A 17,867-nucleotide genomic window follows, 5' to 3' on the forward strand; every position below is an offset into this window, starting at 1 on the left:
ATAAAAGTGGGGGCATTGCACAACCCTATCTAATTCTTATAGATGCTGAGAAAAAATTCGTATGAAGGACATTGATCAAGATGGAAAAGGATGCAAACTTTATACATGCTTTGATCTAGTTAATCATTGTTTTGCCCAGACCAATATTCTCCAAAATCATCCACAGTAGTTCCCAATCTGGATATTGACTCTAGCCAACTTGTTATACAAAGAAAACTTTTTTCATTTATTCTATTCCACTTACTCTTATTGTTTCATCATCTACAATAATTTCTAGCTGGAAATATGAATTATAACAATGTGACCAACTATTAAACTTGGTTGTTATGGAGGAAATCGAAATTCAAAAGAAGTTATTCGAAAATAAATTCCTATAAGGAAAGTGGGTGTCTAATAGCAAAAATTGTTCTCAACCTGTGATGTTGTTCGTATTGATATCCAAAACCCTTAGACTGGGAAGCATTGGCAGTAGATGGGTGCCAATACCTTCAGTTACCAAAATTATTGCAAGATTTTCATCAACTTTTTGTGGATTTTCGACCTGTACTCATCAATGAGGTACTAAAAAATAATATTTTTTCAATAAACAACAATTGCATTTGCCAAAGTTGACAAGACACTATTTTAAATTACCGTGCATATCAACTTATAGATCTACATATCTTCACTAGAAATGAGTGAGCAACACATTATATGAGAGGAGGAGAAAAGGAGAATTTGGTCCTCCTAAAATCATGTCCGCTCAAATTGTGGATCAAATATTTGTGCCACCCACTTATATCGACATATTAAAGTTAATGGAGAAATGTATTCTAGGAGAGATTCAGTTCATTAGTTACGTGTGAGACTTAGATTATGAATTTGTTCCTATTTTCTAAGTGGTTGTTCTAACCTCCCTATTTGCTTGTAAACTATTTATTCATGGAGATTCATGACGAATGCTCAGAGAATTCTATCAGAGGCAGTCTCCAAGTGAAGCCCTCACCTCAGAGCTGCTCAGTTTATTGAATATATTATTTGTCTTCCAATTTTTAACATGGTAGCATAGCCTTAGAGTTGAGTGAGGTAAAGCCAAAGTGCTTTGGTGATTGGGTGAGTGCTTGGAGCACGATTGTGGCCCTGAGTGGTACAAAGAAGGCCTGGTGATGAGGCGGAGCATGGAGAAAGTTTGGATAAAATCTTTCTCTACTTGATCAGTGCTCTTTTTGCCTCAAGAAATGCACTTTTCTCTGTTGACTAGCACCCTTCCTCAAGAGACAAACGTGTTGTTTTGCCTCCTCTTAAAGCGATTTGTTGCATCGTGGGCATTTTTGTTGGGTATTTCACAGATTTGAAATCTTATAAATTTTTTAATCTCTCTACTCATAAAGAGTATGCAAGTAGAGATGTGGTATTCTATGAGCAGGTTGATGATCATGGAATCCATGAAAGAAGCAATGAATATTGGCACATACCTTTGCAGCAGCAGCAGAAAAAGTAAGGTGTAGATGGTACAGATGCAAGTAGTAGGCCAAGTCCACCAAGGGATGATCAGAACATATTTGAATCCAGTCCACCACTCAGGAGATTAGGTAGGCAAATTCAGCTGCCAACAAGATATAGGGACCGTGCTCTTATAACTAGTATGTTAAAGGTTGTTAAACCCTCTAATGATAAAGAAGCAAGTCAATATAGTGAATGGAGGGCAGCCATGGAAGAGGAATATGAGTCTATACTTAAGAAAAAAAAAACCTGGGATCTAGTTGAACTACCTGAAGGCAAACAACCCATAGGTTGCAGATGGTTATATAAGCCTAAATTTAAAGTAGATGGGAGCATAGACAAATAAAAAGCTAGGCTGGTTGAAAAGGGGTACTCGAAGAAAGAAGGCATAGATTATGAGGAAACTTTCACCCCTATAGCTAAATTAAACACAATTAGAATGTTAATTGCTTTAGCTACCAAACATCATTGGATAATACACTAGCTAGATGTGAAATCTGCCTTCTTAAATGGGGAATTAAAAGAAGAAGTGTATTTAATGCAACTTGAAGGGTTTGTTAAACAGGGGGGGAGGGGGGGTGCGGGACATTTAGTCTATAGATTGAAGAAAGCATTGTATGGGCTAAAATAGGCACCCAGGTCGTGGTATGATAAAATTGATTATTTTTTCCTACATCATAGTTATAAAAGAAACAAAAATGGCGCTAATCTATATACCACGTTTGATGAAAAGGGGAAAATTGTTTTGGTTTCTTTATATGTAGATGATCTTATCATTATAAGAAATATTGGTGAACTCATTAAAGAAATCAAAGAGTAGATGTAATAGGTTTTTGAGATGAAAGACCTTAGAGAGTTACACTATTGTTTGGGACTTGAAGTCTAGAGGGATTCTGGCCAGACTTTTCTGTCTTAGGGAAAGTATGTTAGGGGTTTATTGAAAAAGTTCAAAATGGATTAGTGCAAAGCAACATCAGTGCCTTTACAGAAGAATACCAAACTTCATAATAATGATCGTTCTAAGGAGGTCGATGCAACATTGTATAGACAGCTAGTTGGGAGTCTAATTTACTTGACTACAACTAGGTCAGATTTGGCTTTTACAGTTAGTGTATTGAGCCAATTCATCTCAAAGCCTCTTGAGAATCATTGGGCTGCAACGAAAGACATCTTAAGGTATCTTCAAGGAACCTTAGACTTTGGTATTAAATATACTGATTCGTTTGATGTTAAATTGACAGGTTTTTCAGACTTAGACTAGGACGGAAATCTAGATGATCGACGATCTATAACAAGTTATGCTTTCATCATTGGGTCCGGGGTCATTGCATGGAGCAGCAAGAAGTAGGACATTGTATCATTGTCTTCAGCAGAAGCAGAGTATCAAGCAATATGCGTAGCGACATGTGAGGTAGTTTGGTTGAGGAGACTTCTCCAGGATGCAGGAGAAGAACAAAAAGATGCAATTGTTATCAGATGTGATAACCAAAGCTCAATCAAACTTGTAAATAATCCATTGTTTCATAAAAACCCAAAGCATATTGATACACAGTTTCACTTTGTTAGGGAGAAGGTTCAGTCAAAGGAAATCCCTATTGAATATTGTAATACTTGTGACAATGCTGCAGATATTTTTACCAAGTCTCTTGGAAGAATTAAATTTGAGTTATTTAGGGAGATGTTAGGAGTGCTAGTGAACCTTTTCACCATTAAGGGGGAGTGTTAAAGTTAATGGAGAAATGTATTCTAGGAGAAAGTCAGTTCATTAGTTAAGTGTGAGACTTAAATTAGGAATTTGTTCCTATTTTCTAGGTGGTTGTTCTAACCTCCCTATTTGCTTGTAAACTATTTATTCATGGAGATTAATGATGAATGTGTAGACCTTTTTGCCAGAAGCAATCTCCACATGAAACCGCAATCTCCACATGAAACCCTCCCCTGAGAGTTGCTCAATTTATTGAATATATTGTTTGTCTTCTAATTTTTAACACGAAATATGTTCACAACGTTCACGAGTATAATTTGATAGTAGCATGGGTGTCTTCGGAAAAATCTGCTCGCAATTTATCAAACTTGCACTGAGAATTCAGCGTACAGTATATATGGAGAACCACACTGAATAACTGAACAGATGTCATTGGTGAACAGAAATTGGACATGATAACTGTGTCATATCGCTGGTTTTTCGAACAACCCATTCAATTCAAAAGAACTCAAATGCGAACTGCCAGTGATTTTTAAAGGTTCAAAGTGACAAGGAAAAGTACGAGAAAGCAAGCATGTTGAATGAGTACAAGTCATGTTAAAGCAAAGCAGTAACCACACAATCAAGGCGTAGTGACTTGAAGACCACATCCTTTGCTATTTTGGTCGAGATAGCATTAGCCAACGCTCTGTAGTTATACAGAGCGTAGGCGTGCTCTGAAGCTCAAAATCGTTGCAATATCATCTCTATAATCATAAGCAACCTGAAAGAAACATCTATATAAAAGAAGACATTGCGGGGATCCATCCTGTGTTTATATGGATTGATTATGATCTAGTCAGACCTTTTAAAAATTCCTGTTGATATGTTGTTTCGATGCGTTATATGGTGTTTACTTCTGTGCGTGTTAGTCTTAAATACATGAAGGTTTCTGGATAATTGAGTGAATGCTACTTAATCATATGGTCGGTGTCAATTTAATATCCATTCAAGATCAGCATGCCAAATTGTAATCAGAATTCCTGCCAAAATTGTAATCAGAAATATATTTATAGGGTTGATTCTGTAAATATTCTAATCAAAATGACACAGATTGTGGATGAAGGTGTCAAATATGACATAATCTGCCAAAAAAATTTGTTACAATGACATCTCGTGATAGGAGAGTCAATACAAGTTGGGTTGGAATACACCCTTCACTAGGAGGGGTATGAGGTTTGGTATAGAGGTGATGATGATCAAGAGATAAGAGGACCTCCTTTCAAATATTCAGTTACGGCCAACGCAACGAGGCCAAGCATCGCAAAACGCCCATTCAACATCTCTGCTCCAGAAGACATTATTGCCTGTGATTTGCTCTCTTTCGTGACTCCCTTGAACATGGGTATCAACGAAGCAACTGATAGCAGAATCGCACTTCCAAGAAACAGTGGGACTCCCCCGCTGGCCAGCTGAGAGAAGAGGTCTCTCCCACTAGCAATCTCCACCCCCACGGCCGAGACGAATCCGAGCATGGCGAGTCTCCCATTTATTGCCTCCGGCGCTGGTCCCGCGAAAGCAAACACGTCCTTAAAGTTTGTGCTCACCTGCATTATTATTTATGTCTAGTCAATTTATTTCAGTGCATGAGCAAGGCAGTGCATGTTAATGCAAAAATTGACGCTTAATCGCTTACCTTCTTCTCAGGAGGGCTAGAAGGAGATTGCCTTGACTCCTCCGGCTGTGGATGCACAAGCAAATTAAGTTATAAATACAATAACATAAAACCTTGTATTTGAACATGTAATTAAGTTCAAAACAGCAACAATTTTACTAACCCCTGCCCTGCATTTTACTCGAAGATGCCTGCCGGCTGTTGACCTCTCCGCTGGCCTCCGTTGCAGGAGCGATGCTCCATTCATCGCCATCAGTGATGCATTTACAGCGGCCATGATCGCAATATAATAATGAAACACTATGTATGAGAACAACCCTAATTTATATGGACTTTGAAAACAACAAGATAATGAAGAGATGGTGCAACCCTATTGATCTGTACTGCTTCCCTATGAGAACAAACCTAATTTATATGGACTTTGAAAACAACAAGATAATGAAGAGATGGTGCAACTAATTAATGGACACTATTGATCTGTACTGCTACCCTATGTCTGGCTGCTGTGATATATATAAGGGTTTGCAGACCATATGGAAAAATCTAGGGGCATTCATTGAACGGCAAACGCTTGAGCCAAGTCGAGCTTTCTCTTCCTCGGACTATGTTTCCACGTGGGTGGATACAAATTGAGACGTAGATCCTCGAACAACCGCACCGTACTCGTATAAATCCTTTCCAACTTCATATTCCTATTAACTTTATAATTTTAAGATTTATTTACTTTAAGTTAGTTTAAAGATTTTTACTCATGGTTTAAAATTTTGAAAAGATTGATTTTTTTATATATTTTATTATAGTAAAATTTATTAGTGAATAAATAGGTTAATAAAGAAATTAGGTTAAATTGAATAGTTGTATGTAGGAAATAAATGAGAATTTATTATTCAACTTTCACTATGGCACAAATGGTATGTGTTAAAGAAATAGGGTTTATTATACAACTTTCTTTTCATTCGAATATTTTCTTTAAATTTTACAAAATCTATGTAATAATAAGTTAATACATTAGCAATATCCATCTCATTTCTCTCACTTCATTCGTATGTATGTATGATCGAAAAGGGTATGATGGAGGAATTGGCCCAATGGGTGATGTATGTGGGTTTGTTTGGCATGGAATTAAGATGAAAATTGCAATATTTACCTTCTTCTAGATTCAAGCTCCTTGTCCAATACCAAATTACACAAGTGTGCAATTATTTGGCTAGAGTTGGGACTATGCCTATGTTATCCATATTTGTTCCAAACTTTAGCCTCTACTGAAAGTAATAGATAAAGCATGGTGGTTTGGTGTTTACTATGACTATCAGGGTAGTTACAATGGCACATTGCCACTGCAATAGTGATTGTTTAATTTTCTATCATCTTAGTGAGGTGAGGACAAGAGTGAAGTGATGTCCAAAGGAAATAATAAAGGCACAATGTAGTGTGATGAATCCTACTATTTGTTTCAATAAATGGAAGGAATAGGTCAAGGAACATGTTAAAGTTAAATATTGCACTAGGTATACTTATGCAATGGATATAGTGAAGCACATGTTGAAAATTTGAAAATGACAAAAAGAGGTTGAAGCATCCATTGGGGTTTCCGTGCAAGAGACACTTGGAGTTCACAATATCTTTAAGGTGTTTGTAGTAGCTGGGAGAATTATGACACATCTCAACCTACCTCTAGAAGTCATATCATTTACCCCTCCTATTGACACAAGTCCACTTATCATCCATCTCAATACTTTTAAAGCGAAAAAAAATGCAAGAATTAGCTTGTGTGGTCATTTTAATAATACATGCCAAATTGGAAAACCGGAGTTTGAAACACTCTAGAACCACTCTGAGGCATCAAATAAAAATTTTAGGGGCCAAAAATTTTCCCACTTGCACCAAGACCCTATGAGACTAAGCTACCCTCAAATACCTTTCTAGTGGTACAAGAATCACATCAATTGGAGTTCATATGCAAGTCTTATTCCTCCCACAAGTTAACCTATCATGTTAACCACCATGGCACGAGAGGATGCCATCTCATTGCCTATTATGCATGCATATGGTGCTATCCACATGTGAGATTTCAAGAAGTTTCAAGAAGATATAAAATGATAACTCTAATTGAAGGTTGATGAGGTCAAACTCTTACCCATATGGCTATCAGGAAATGCTAAATACCATGACACTAGGAGGAGAAGGGGTTTCATTCTACGTTATTATATTTGTTGCATACTTGAGTAGAGAAATTGAGAGTGAGAATTTAGAGATTAGAATAGAGGGGGGTAAGATTCTATAACAACCTTATAGACCACAAGTCTTAGGTAACTCCATAGAGAGTATCTCAAGTTACTTTGTATTTACATGTTTCCATACTAGAAAATAAAGAATTGAGTATCCTCGCCTTCTAGTTTGGTTTTCTCTTGTAAGGGTTTCCCAAAGTAAAATCTTGTCTCTATTCATGGATGGTGTGTGTGTATTTATCACTTGTCTATTGTTCACATTTCATATATTTCATTGATTTAACCAAAAAAATAGTAATTAAAAGAATATGAGATCTAAACCTTCACAATAAATATTTGAGTATTTTTATTAGAGCTATTGTGACTACGTATTCCAATGGAATATCTATGGTAGTTTATAGATAAACAACCCTTCCTTTATGGCCTATCCTTGACCTTGAAGGGTCACATGGAAATATTACACTACCAAAATTTTGAATTAAACAAAATCATTGGTAAGTTCATTTCTATTGTCATATATGAGGAAGAGAAGTTCCAAAATGCTATTGGTAGTTATATGTTTTTGACCATCCCAAAAGAATGAAAAAATAGTTATTTCAAAGGATTTTTGAAAACCAAAATGACTTTTTGACGGTGATGAATGTAGCTCCTATAATACTCACTATTATGGGATCAAGTATTATGCTAAAACAATGTTCCCTTTATACTACAAAGTATCTTGTTTCCATGTATAACTTTTAGGTGGGTTAGGATCTATCTAAAGTTGTTAGATTGGCTACCTTAAAGTACTTTCTTCATAGTCATTCCTTATAGGGTTCCTTGAGCCATAATAGGCCTAGTAATGATAAGGCAAGAAGTGACCCATCCTCCTCAAATTTTCTAGATAAAGCATCAACCACAACATTCTCTTTTCTCTTCTTATATCTGATCTCATTATCATACACCAACATCTTAGTGACCCATTTATATTTTGTGGTGACTTCAGCCATCATTTAAGAAAATGCTATAAACTATGATGGCCAATTTTAATCTGAAAACAATCTTAATTTTTGCTTCGTTTTTATTAATTAAAACCATGAAGCTATGTAGAATGATCCCAAACAAAGTCAAAGAATGATTTGGGAGAGATAAGAGAGATGAATATTAGGGAATACAATTCAATTACACTGTAGTGTAGAACGATCATGACTAAGAGCGAAAGCAATTGGAAGAGGGTGTATCACAACGGTGGTGCAATTGATAATTTTAGTCCACTCACTATACAAGAAGAGGATGTGTCACAGTGGCGGTGCAATTGATAGTTGTAGTCCACATGCAAGTTGTTAAAATATACATTGTTGCACTAATGACCATCCTTATGCAACTGTGTTATTGACATGCATAGCACTACACTACTACGAAGGTAAAAGAAAGTGATCCTCTAAGAGAGAGGTAATAGTACCAACCTAGCAAAGACACACGCAAACAAGAAAGATCCATCTAACATCTAACGGAATAGTCCACAAAGATGCGACAATCATTAAAACCATTACACACATTCTCAATATGATAAGCACTAAAATAATCGAAATAGTTCAACTACTTTAGTACAGGTGGAAAACAAACATGAATCATAAACATTCACAAAACAATCTTACAAATATTCATAATCCATGCATGAAGAACGTGTTGGCCATCAAACTTCATATATTAAGTAAAATTCCCAAGACACGTGTATACAATGAACACCACTAGCTCCAATAATGGAGTGTTAGCAAACTACTTGCTCCCCAAAAGAACTAACTTGTCTCTCTGATGCCTTGTGGGAGAATCCAAGGTGAAAATTCCTTTTCTTGTACAACGAGGGTGTATATATAACCAATGGGGTGATCCTTCACCTCCCTTGTGACTTTTTGACTACCTTTATGATTGTTTGACTTCAATATGAATTTTCGACTTTTACATGACTCTTTACATTCTGTACATGTCCTTTGGACTTCCACTATATAATACATTTCAAGTAAGAATTTACAATAATCCACAAAATGATGTAGCACATGGTGACTCATGACATGACATGACATGAAACTGATGACATGGTAATGTCAAGCCATTATTTTTTGTTACTTTCTTTGTGTCTTCTTGAAGATGAGCCCTTCTTCACCTCTGCATGGCTTAAACATGAGGAGTCTTCAATGTTATTAGGTATTGGGTTGTTGTCACAAATTGATGTCCCTATGCTTCCTCTTGATTGATCAACTTGTATTTTTAGCTACAAGAGTGTCTTCTAGCATGATCTCCTTCTCCGTCTCCTTCTTCATCATCTTGTTATATCATGATAGAGTAATGACACCTATTCATGACAATACGACATCAATTTGAAAAACCCCTAGCCTAAGATATTGCATGATGATCCACTTACTTAGTTGGAATTGGGTGACAGACTAAGAGAGAAGCTCAGTGGTTGTGCAATTGCACAGCTTCGGCATCCAAGGTTTAGGACTAAGCCTTGAGACTGCGCAATGCTCAATTTAGGTTGGACTGGTCTTGAAGATAGCGTAGCTAGGGGGTTCAAGGAGCCCGGCTAAGGGCTTGAGCACTGAAGTTGCCCACTATGCAGTGCTATAAGGACAGGGAGGCCAAGTGATTGCGCAATTGCACAATTCAAGAGCTCAAGGGTTGGGCTTGAGGGTTGATCTTACACAATGCACATTTTAGGCTTGACTAGAGGAATTGATTACGTAGTTTTGGAGATCAGGGATTGGGTTTGAGCACTAATATTGCTCAATGCGCAGTTCTGGGAGGTAGGTCTCTGCCTGCCTTGTTACGACTTAACTCCAGTCACTAGCGGCATTCCCCTCCTTGCGGTTAAGGTTTAGACTTAGGGGCCAGCTCCCTAGGGTGTTGCGGTAAAGAAAGTCGGAGTGGGTTTTGGTAGAAGTGAGGTTTTGAGTTTCAATGGTGAACGGCTCTTAGTTGAATCTTGTATTCCCTTTGATTCAGAGTAGACACGAACTAGTCTTTCTTCTCCCCGTATGGATGGTTGAGCCTTAAAGCGTAATGACATATATAATTCATGACTGGAATCACAGAAAAGGTCCCGGAGGGGCTTGCGCTTCCTAGTGCAAGGACCCGACAGGGGGCAAGTTATAAGGTAGGTCGAGGTTACAGTTTCCCGTGTCTCCCTCAGCAAGTGAACCCTTCCGCCTCAGCAAGTTCCCTAGGTATAGGTTCTTTTTCTCTAGGTTGTAAATATTCATAAGGGCGGGTGTCCTCCCCTTCCCTGGTCTCCATGGTGGGAATGCTTCCTGGCTCTGGGCTAAGTCTCTCTTTCTAAACATTTCAGTTCCGAGCATCAATAAAAAGAAATGCCTCACATAAATAGTTGTTCGTGCGAGTTCATTCAATATACACACCCCATTACCGAGTCACATCATCTAAATATATAAATATATAGATGGAGTTATTTCGTTACCAGGTGAAACCTTGGCCGCCCATGACACAAGCTGAAATCCCTAGAACAAAAGGAGGGACTCGTCAGACTATGACATGCATTTTAGTGCTAGTAGCGGGAATGGAGAGGCAGGCAGTGGTGAATTGGAGACAGGGTACGAGAAAGAGAAGCTCGATGCAGATAGGCAAGGTCGCCGTGAGACGACGTGATATACTACGATCACGTACTGCTAGTAACCTACACTACCTTAGTTCTAATTAGCATTAGTGAATTCCGAAGATAGATGAGCATTGGCGGGTCAGACCGCTTTCTCTCCTCGCTAAGAGCCGTTGCAGTTATTTTTTTTTGGGGAAAAACAGTTCCAGCGATCCAAGACTGGGTGGGCAGAAAATTGATTGTTGCTACTTTCTCAACTGGAAGAATTACCTTTATTCAGTTGCACACTTTTGGAGAAACGCGCTCTCGGTGAAGTAGCACCCTATTTGAACGAGGTCCCTCCTATATTTGAAGTGATTCCCACCTAAGTTAGATCCGGGAAATGCTTCCTAGATTTTATATACGTAATTACGATGCGGCAGAAAAGCGAGTGGGCACCTTGCTTGGTTTTACCCGTACTACTTCGGGCGGGCAAACACACAAGGAACTCATACTTCTTAGGTCGGTCGGGCCAGTTAGTTAATTAATTACCTTAAGCCCTTTACTCCCGCCAACCTCATCCATCCTCGGTTCTCCCGGCCCTCGGGTTCGACCATCCAAACGAACGTTCAAGCATCACGGGTTGGACTAGCTCTCGGGTGATTTCGTAAAGCCTTGGTTTCAACCAGCTCTCCCTGTTGTGATCTATTTCTCTCCCTACTGAGATCTGATCGAAACCTTCCCTTGAGCCCTGCCTGCTTCGACCTAGCCCACCTGACTTCGAGATGATCTCTTGCGACCTGCCCTATCTATTGATACCTGTACGTCTATCTCTTCCTGCCCGGATCTCCCTGAGATCTGATCGATTGATACCCGCCCTTTATCGATTGGTACCTGTACGTCGATCTATTGCCTTCGTCAAGTGATCTATATATCTAGGGAAAGAAACAGCTAGTTAACCCTCCACAAGGATAGAGTAGTACTCAACCAAGTCATCCTCCTACTATCGCCCTCCTACTATCGCCCTACCACTCACGCTCTACTACTCATGCCCTACAACCATACCTCCAGTTCAAGCCCAGTGGACCCCCATCAGTAAGGGAGGGTACATTCTATCCACCGCAAAGGAACGATTGACTCGGCCCCCGGAAAAGGGAAAGGACGGGGGGAAGGCGACCTTTTATTCCCCCAAAGCCTGACCCACCTTCGGACTATTTGCGGGGATGGATACGGACGGTAGTGGGCTTTCGAGAGGTTCGATTTCCTTCGTCAAGTTCTAGGTAGAGTTTCCTATTTCTAGTAAGAGTTAGAGTTGGAGGGCTTTCATTCGCCCGGTGGATATCTTATATTAGAAATGTATTTATTTAAAGCCTACAGGTAACCTACTTATATTCTCCTTCCTATCAGCTATGGAAGTGGGTATGTCAATGAGCAGACGCTTTCACTTTGGGTTTTCTATCTCTTTTTGTTCCCCTAACCGGACCATAGTGGAATGGGTAACAAATGTTAGGTGCTCGTGACAGCGACGGGGGTACGGATTGATACGTTCCAACTTAAGAGCTTACAAGGGAAAACGAACTTCTTGCAATGTGAACTGCTTCAGGTTCATTGTGGACTTGAGGTGAACGTCCCTAGGTATTCGTGGGTGTAAGTGTCTAGTGCGGTTCCGCCCTGCTAGCGAGGATAGAAAGTGCCATTTAGGCTATTTTTTAGGTCCCCGGCTAGGTTCCCAGCTTGGGCAAAGTTCAAAAAGAAGATCTGGATGACCTGGAACTATCGAATCGGTCATCAAGGCAAGGTAGGTTCGAATGCCTGAAACATGGTCGTAGAATTGGGAAGAGGCGATAGTTCGAGTTCGAGGTATATGTTGGCATCGTCCGTTGGACCGCCCTACCACTCTAATAGGACTGGCTTTGATGCTTTCACTCGATCAAATCTTATAGAGATAATTTCAGGCAAGAGAGATATTTAGGCAGCTAGGTGGGAAATAACTGGAAAGCGTATGATTGGTTCTGCAGATAAGACAGAGAGACTCAGAGTGAACATTGGTAAGTACTAGTTTGCCGGGACAGTACGGGGTGATAGTGACTTGCGTGAAAGCGATTAGCCAAAACTGAAACAGCCGTAAGGCCACATCTAGGGCCCCATATTACTTAGGGGCGGAGCCACTCACTATTCCGATGGTCAGGACCGGAGGGGCTTGACTGTCAAGGACCGTCAATAGCATTGTCAATATAAAAAGCTAGATCGACTGCTAGATCAATGGTTGGATCTGCGTATTAATCTGCTGCTGCTTTCTCTGCTACCAGTGTAGCACCTGAAATTGCAATTTAAGGATATGAAACTACTCTGACCTCCCCTACTGCTGATGGTTATGGGTATGGAACTGGGCGAAGGTAAGCTGCTACTGGCACGGGCATGTATGCTTCTATAGTTGGTTCTGGGATCTTTTCTACAAAAAGGTGCGAAGCCGCCAGAGAATAAATAGGAGGGGCAAGGACCCGGAGGGGCTTGTGCTTCCTAGTGCAAGGAAAATGTGAACTTTTATCCAATAGGTATATTGCCATAGGCCACCTTTTGACTAGCGAATTTACCAGTCCAAGGCCACTCACTTTTACATAACCTTATGCCTTTGGGCTTCTGTCGGAACCTCAAATTGGCTCCATATTTTGAGAGGTTCAAGTTCGAGGGCCACGGTTGGGTCAAGTTAAAGGGTCTAGGTCAAGGGCCATGGTTGCAACGATGTAATAGGGTCTAGGTCGAGGGCTGTATTTCCAATTTGAGGATCGAGGTTTCTGTATGTGTAGGGTGGGGCTATGTAGCTACTCCTTCTGGGAATGACCTTCTGTCAATGGTGCATTGTGCAATGCCAAGGGACAAGGTTGGTGGTTGAGGGCTGAGACTGTGCAATGTGCAATTTAGGCTGGCTAAGAGAGGCTAAGTGGTCAAGTCGAGGAGTTTTCCCAAATATGACTAAGTGTCAAATCAACGCAATGAATTTGAAAAAAACGATAGTCTGAGTATGATCTGACACTTAGATTACTTTACGACACAAGAAGGAACACTCAAAACACATAAATAACACACTTCCCTTAATGAGACAACTTTGCGACGATTGGCACCAAGTGCAACAACAAAGGTACACTTTGTGATGACCGTGATGACACTTGTGTGACACTGATTAAAAATTTGGAAATGTGTCTGACACATGTTTTCATGGTAAGACCAACTCATTTACACAAAGATTACCCTTTGAAAACACCAAAACTAGCTTTTGTACATTAGGTGATACTCAACATGCTAAAAGACAACGCTTTCATTTTCTCACAAAGGGGACCAAAACATTTAGAGGAAACTCATGCAAGTTCAAGCTGGCTAAGAGAGGCTGAGTGATTCGGTCAGGGAGTTTTCCCAATTTTGACTAAGTGGTGAATCATTGCCATGAAGTTGAACAAAACAAGACTCTCAGTATGATCTAACACTTAGATTACTTGACGACACAATAAGGAACACTCAAAACACATGAATAACACACTTCCTTCAATGCGACAACTTTGCAATGACTGGCACCAAGTGTGACACCAAAGATACACATTGTGTCGACTATGACAACACTTGTACGACAATGCTTAAAACTTTGGATATGAGTGCGACACATGTTTACATGGTAAGACCAACTCATTTACATAAAGATTTCCCTTTGAAAACACCAAAACTAGATTTTGTACATTGTGCGACACTTAACAATGCTAAAAGACAACACTTTGATTTTCTCACAAACAGGACCAAAAAACTTAAAGAAAACTCATGCAATGACTCTTGATGTTTGCGAACAACATGCGAAGTCAAAGCAGGCTCTGAAATTTGAATTGATCTAGGTGAATATTGGTGGCCACCCACCTATTGGACCTAGACCCATAGTCGGTTTCATTTGTTTCCTTGACTATAGCAGCATTTACTATTTTTAGCATTTTATCGGGTCCTAAACTTTCAGAGCTATTTTAACCCCCTAAAAAATATTTTTTTGAGGTTTGTAGCAGGCCAATATCCATAGGTAAGGGCCTATGGTAAATCCTATAGTACTCAGAGAGATCTTTCCAGCGAGATATTGTACATGCCAAACAGAGATCATATGACCAAGTTATGACCCAGGGAAGTTGGCTGCCCAACTAACCCCAACGGGGCCCACAAACTCTTGGTGTTCCATCTCCCAGGGTTATGGTTTTGGTTGTTTAGGGTTTCCCCTTGTTGTTCAATAATAAAAAGGCCCATCAACCTCTTTACAATACAATTCATAGGCTTGTAGCCACGACATCTCTCCTTAGAGATAAGCTACCGTTCCAGAACTAGTTTATTTCCATTATGTTTGTAAGCATCTTTCAATTCTTTGATATTAATGCAATGAAGTTTTATTTCTGTTGCATCTTTGTGTTTATGTTTATATTTTTATTTTGTTGCATTCATGCATAAGTCAAGATCATGAATGTAAGCCAAATTTTGGAGGGTATTGTAGCTTATAAATAATTTCAATAGAAAAATTGTCCCTAAGTGGTGACAACCTAGCAACAACATTTTATAATGTATCTGCAACTCCGTTATGCATTCTAGGAACAAATATAATATTAAAAACTTGGAATTGAGAAATGAAATGCCATACCTCTTGTTAATAACTTTTCAAATTGGGTGACACACAGTGTATAATATTTCGTACCGGTCGTACCCCAATCTCAATCACTTATTGCTTTAAGATCCCCAACTTTGAGGTCAATGGATTTCTGTAAGCCCACAATGAGGGAAATGTTGTATGTGTGTCAGCTAATATATGTATATGTGAGAGAGGTTGTGTGTAAAGTTATTTAAAATAATAATAACTCAATGTCGGTAACAATTTTCACCTTTATCTTATATAGCGATCAAAAGTAATTGAAAAATAATAAATAAATAAACATTGCTTTTTAGTATGAGGGATATATGTAATTCCTTTATTGACCTAAGATCTAATGCCTACAGTATACTAGAAATGTGTAATGTAACATAACGTAATGTAAACATTTTAGCTCAGTGAAAATAAAATAAAATAACAAAATAATCCTATAAAAATTAAATAATAATAAGAATAATAATAAGAATGACCCATGGTATTGACCCATGTTTTAAGAACCTGTTAGGTTCCTATACCAATAGGTGTCATATTTCATGATTGACTGTTAAAATGCCAAATATGTTCATCCTTTCCATGCTGCAAAGGTGATGAGACCACTTGTCTTTTGTTGAAACAATCTCGAGTCATTACCCTGTTTTGGTATGAAGTTTGGCAATGTTAGTTAGTTATAATCTTTATGATCATGATAAGCCGGCTCTTGATGAGACCTCTTATTCTTTAAGTTTAAAGTGCATAGTCGGATTACTCTTTGACTCTTGCAATTTCCTAAAGTGGGGAGGAAGTCATTGGTTCCTTAAGAATTCTTCTGGACGACAAATGTAGAGTTTAAAAATAGCTTTTCTGTAGAGAACCTTTGTCTTGGTATTGATACCTTTTATGATTGATATGAGGAAAATTTCTTCCTAAGGTTTGATTTTAACCAAAACTTGTATAGTTGAAACAAAAGAACAAGTAAAATTTTTCAGATTGACAGCACTTGACCCTATGTTTTAGAAATAAAGATTAATTTTCCTAACCGCTTCCACTTATACAAGCGAAAAATAAAAAATAAAAAATTGACAAGAGACACTATTCTTTTGTGGAAACCAAAAGTAAACATTTTCAACCTGTTTTATTATAAAAAGAAAACTAAACTAAAAACAATAATTTACAAAAAATAGAAGAGATCATCTTCTATGGGAAATATTTTTTAAGGATTTGTCCATTAATAGGTAAATACTCTCTTTTCCCTGCGAAATCTTGTAGCATGAAATTTGATGGACCGATAATTTCGAAAATCTGGAATGGTCCAAGCCACATCCATTGGAATTTAGCATGCTTGCCTTTCTCTTCATGGGCTTTATCCCATTTCAATACTAAGTCTCCGAGCTGAAAATATTTTCTAGATACCAAGTTTGAATCAAAAGAAGCTTTTACTAACTGTTGATGATGCGCATGGGTAATTCTGGCCTTTTCTCATTCCTCTTCAAGCTTAAGGATCTGCGATTGTCTTAATTGCAAGGATGAGGAAGGATTTTCTTCAAGGAATTGAACTAAGGCTAAAGAAGGAATAGCTAGATTTTTTGGGAGGACCACTTCTTTCCCATAAACTAAATTAAAAGGAGAAGTGCCAATAGAAGTTTTCTAAGTTATTCGATTTTCCCAAAGAGCGTACATTAAAGACTTATGCCAGTTTCTATGATTTTGATCAATCGTCTGTTTAATGATTCTAATAAGGTTTTTGTTTGTTAATTCAGCCAACCCATTTCCTTGCGGATAATAATTGGCAGAATACTTAAGCTTAAAACCTCTTTTGAGTGCAAATTTAGTCATAGCATTACCTGAGAAATATGATGCATTATCAAACATTAAAGCGGAAGGTAAGCCAAACCTGGTAATTATGAATTGATCTATAAATTCGATGATACTCTCAGAATTGGCTGACTTGAGTGGGACTGTTTCTACCCATTTAGTAAAGTAATCGGTAGCAGTAAGGATGTATTTATGTTGTTTAGAAGAGTGAGGAACGATCTCACCTATTATATCTAATCCCCATTGTTCAAATGGTTGATCGATGTTGACTGGACATAATGGCAAAGATGGTTTTCTCTGTCTTCCAGCAGCAATTTGACAAACTTGACATCTTACATAGCTATGTGCATCCTTAAATAACATTGGCCAGTAGTAGCCTGCGTGCAAGATTTTGTGTGTTGTCGCATCACCTGCATAGTGTCCACCCACTGGTCCGTCATGAAGTTCCTGCAATACTTTTTCAGCTTCAGATTTCTCAAGGCATTTAAGGAGAACATAATCATAATTCATCCTAAAGAGTACATCATTTACAATTTAATATTGTTTAGCTTTTAGCCTCAGGGCTCTTTTCTTTGTTTGATTCAAATGTGAAGGAGCATATCCATTCTTTAAGTAAAATATGATATCTGCATATCTTGATTCAGTGTCATTTAGGCTTACCTCATGCATTTGTACTTCACTGTTTGCAGATTTCGTTTCTGACATGTGCGATGCTCCAGCCAACATCTTGCAAAAACCTTGACCTTTTACAATATTTGATGGTTTGATTTCAGCTT

General features: G+C 38.5%; 1 protein-coding gene across 3 annotated transcripts; it reads right to left on the reverse strand.

The window, feature by feature from the left end:
- Positions 1-4,206: 4,206 nt before the first annotated feature.
- LOC149266421 (early light-induced protein 2, chloroplastic-like) lies at positions 4,207-5,376 on the reverse strand. 3 transcript variants are annotated; one of them, XM_089430555.1, is made up of 4 exons: positions 5,247-5,376; positions 5,005-5,159; positions 4,863-4,907; positions 4,207-4,773 (listed from the first exon to the last, which is right to left on the reverse strand). In XM_089430555.1, exons 2-4 carry the CDS (start codon positions 5,116-5,118, stop codon positions 4,426-4,428), a joined length of 507 nt encoding a protein of 168 aa, XP_089286681.1. In that variant the 5' UTR covers positions 5,119-5,159; positions 5,247-5,376; the 3' UTR covers positions 4,207-4,425. The 3 variants fall into 3 exon arrangements, with proteins under 3 accessions (XP_089286681.1, XP_089286683.1, XP_089286679.1); XM_089430557.1 differs by having other exon boundaries at positions 5,005-5,141; positions 5,243-5,357; XM_089430553.1 differs by lacking the exon at positions 5,247-5,376 and having other exon boundaries at positions 5,005-5,232.
- Between the last annotated feature and the right edge of the window lie 12,491 nt (positions 5,377-17,867).

This window comes from Pinus tabuliformis, chromosome 6 (assembly GCF_031772625.1).
Source record: "Pinus tabuliformis cultivar Carrire ecotype Pingquan chromosome 6, CPIR1, whole genome shotgun sequence".
NCBI classification, from domain to species: domain Eukaryota; kingdom Viridiplantae; phylum Streptophyta; class Pinopsida; order Pinales; family Pinaceae; genus Pinus; species Pinus tabuliformis.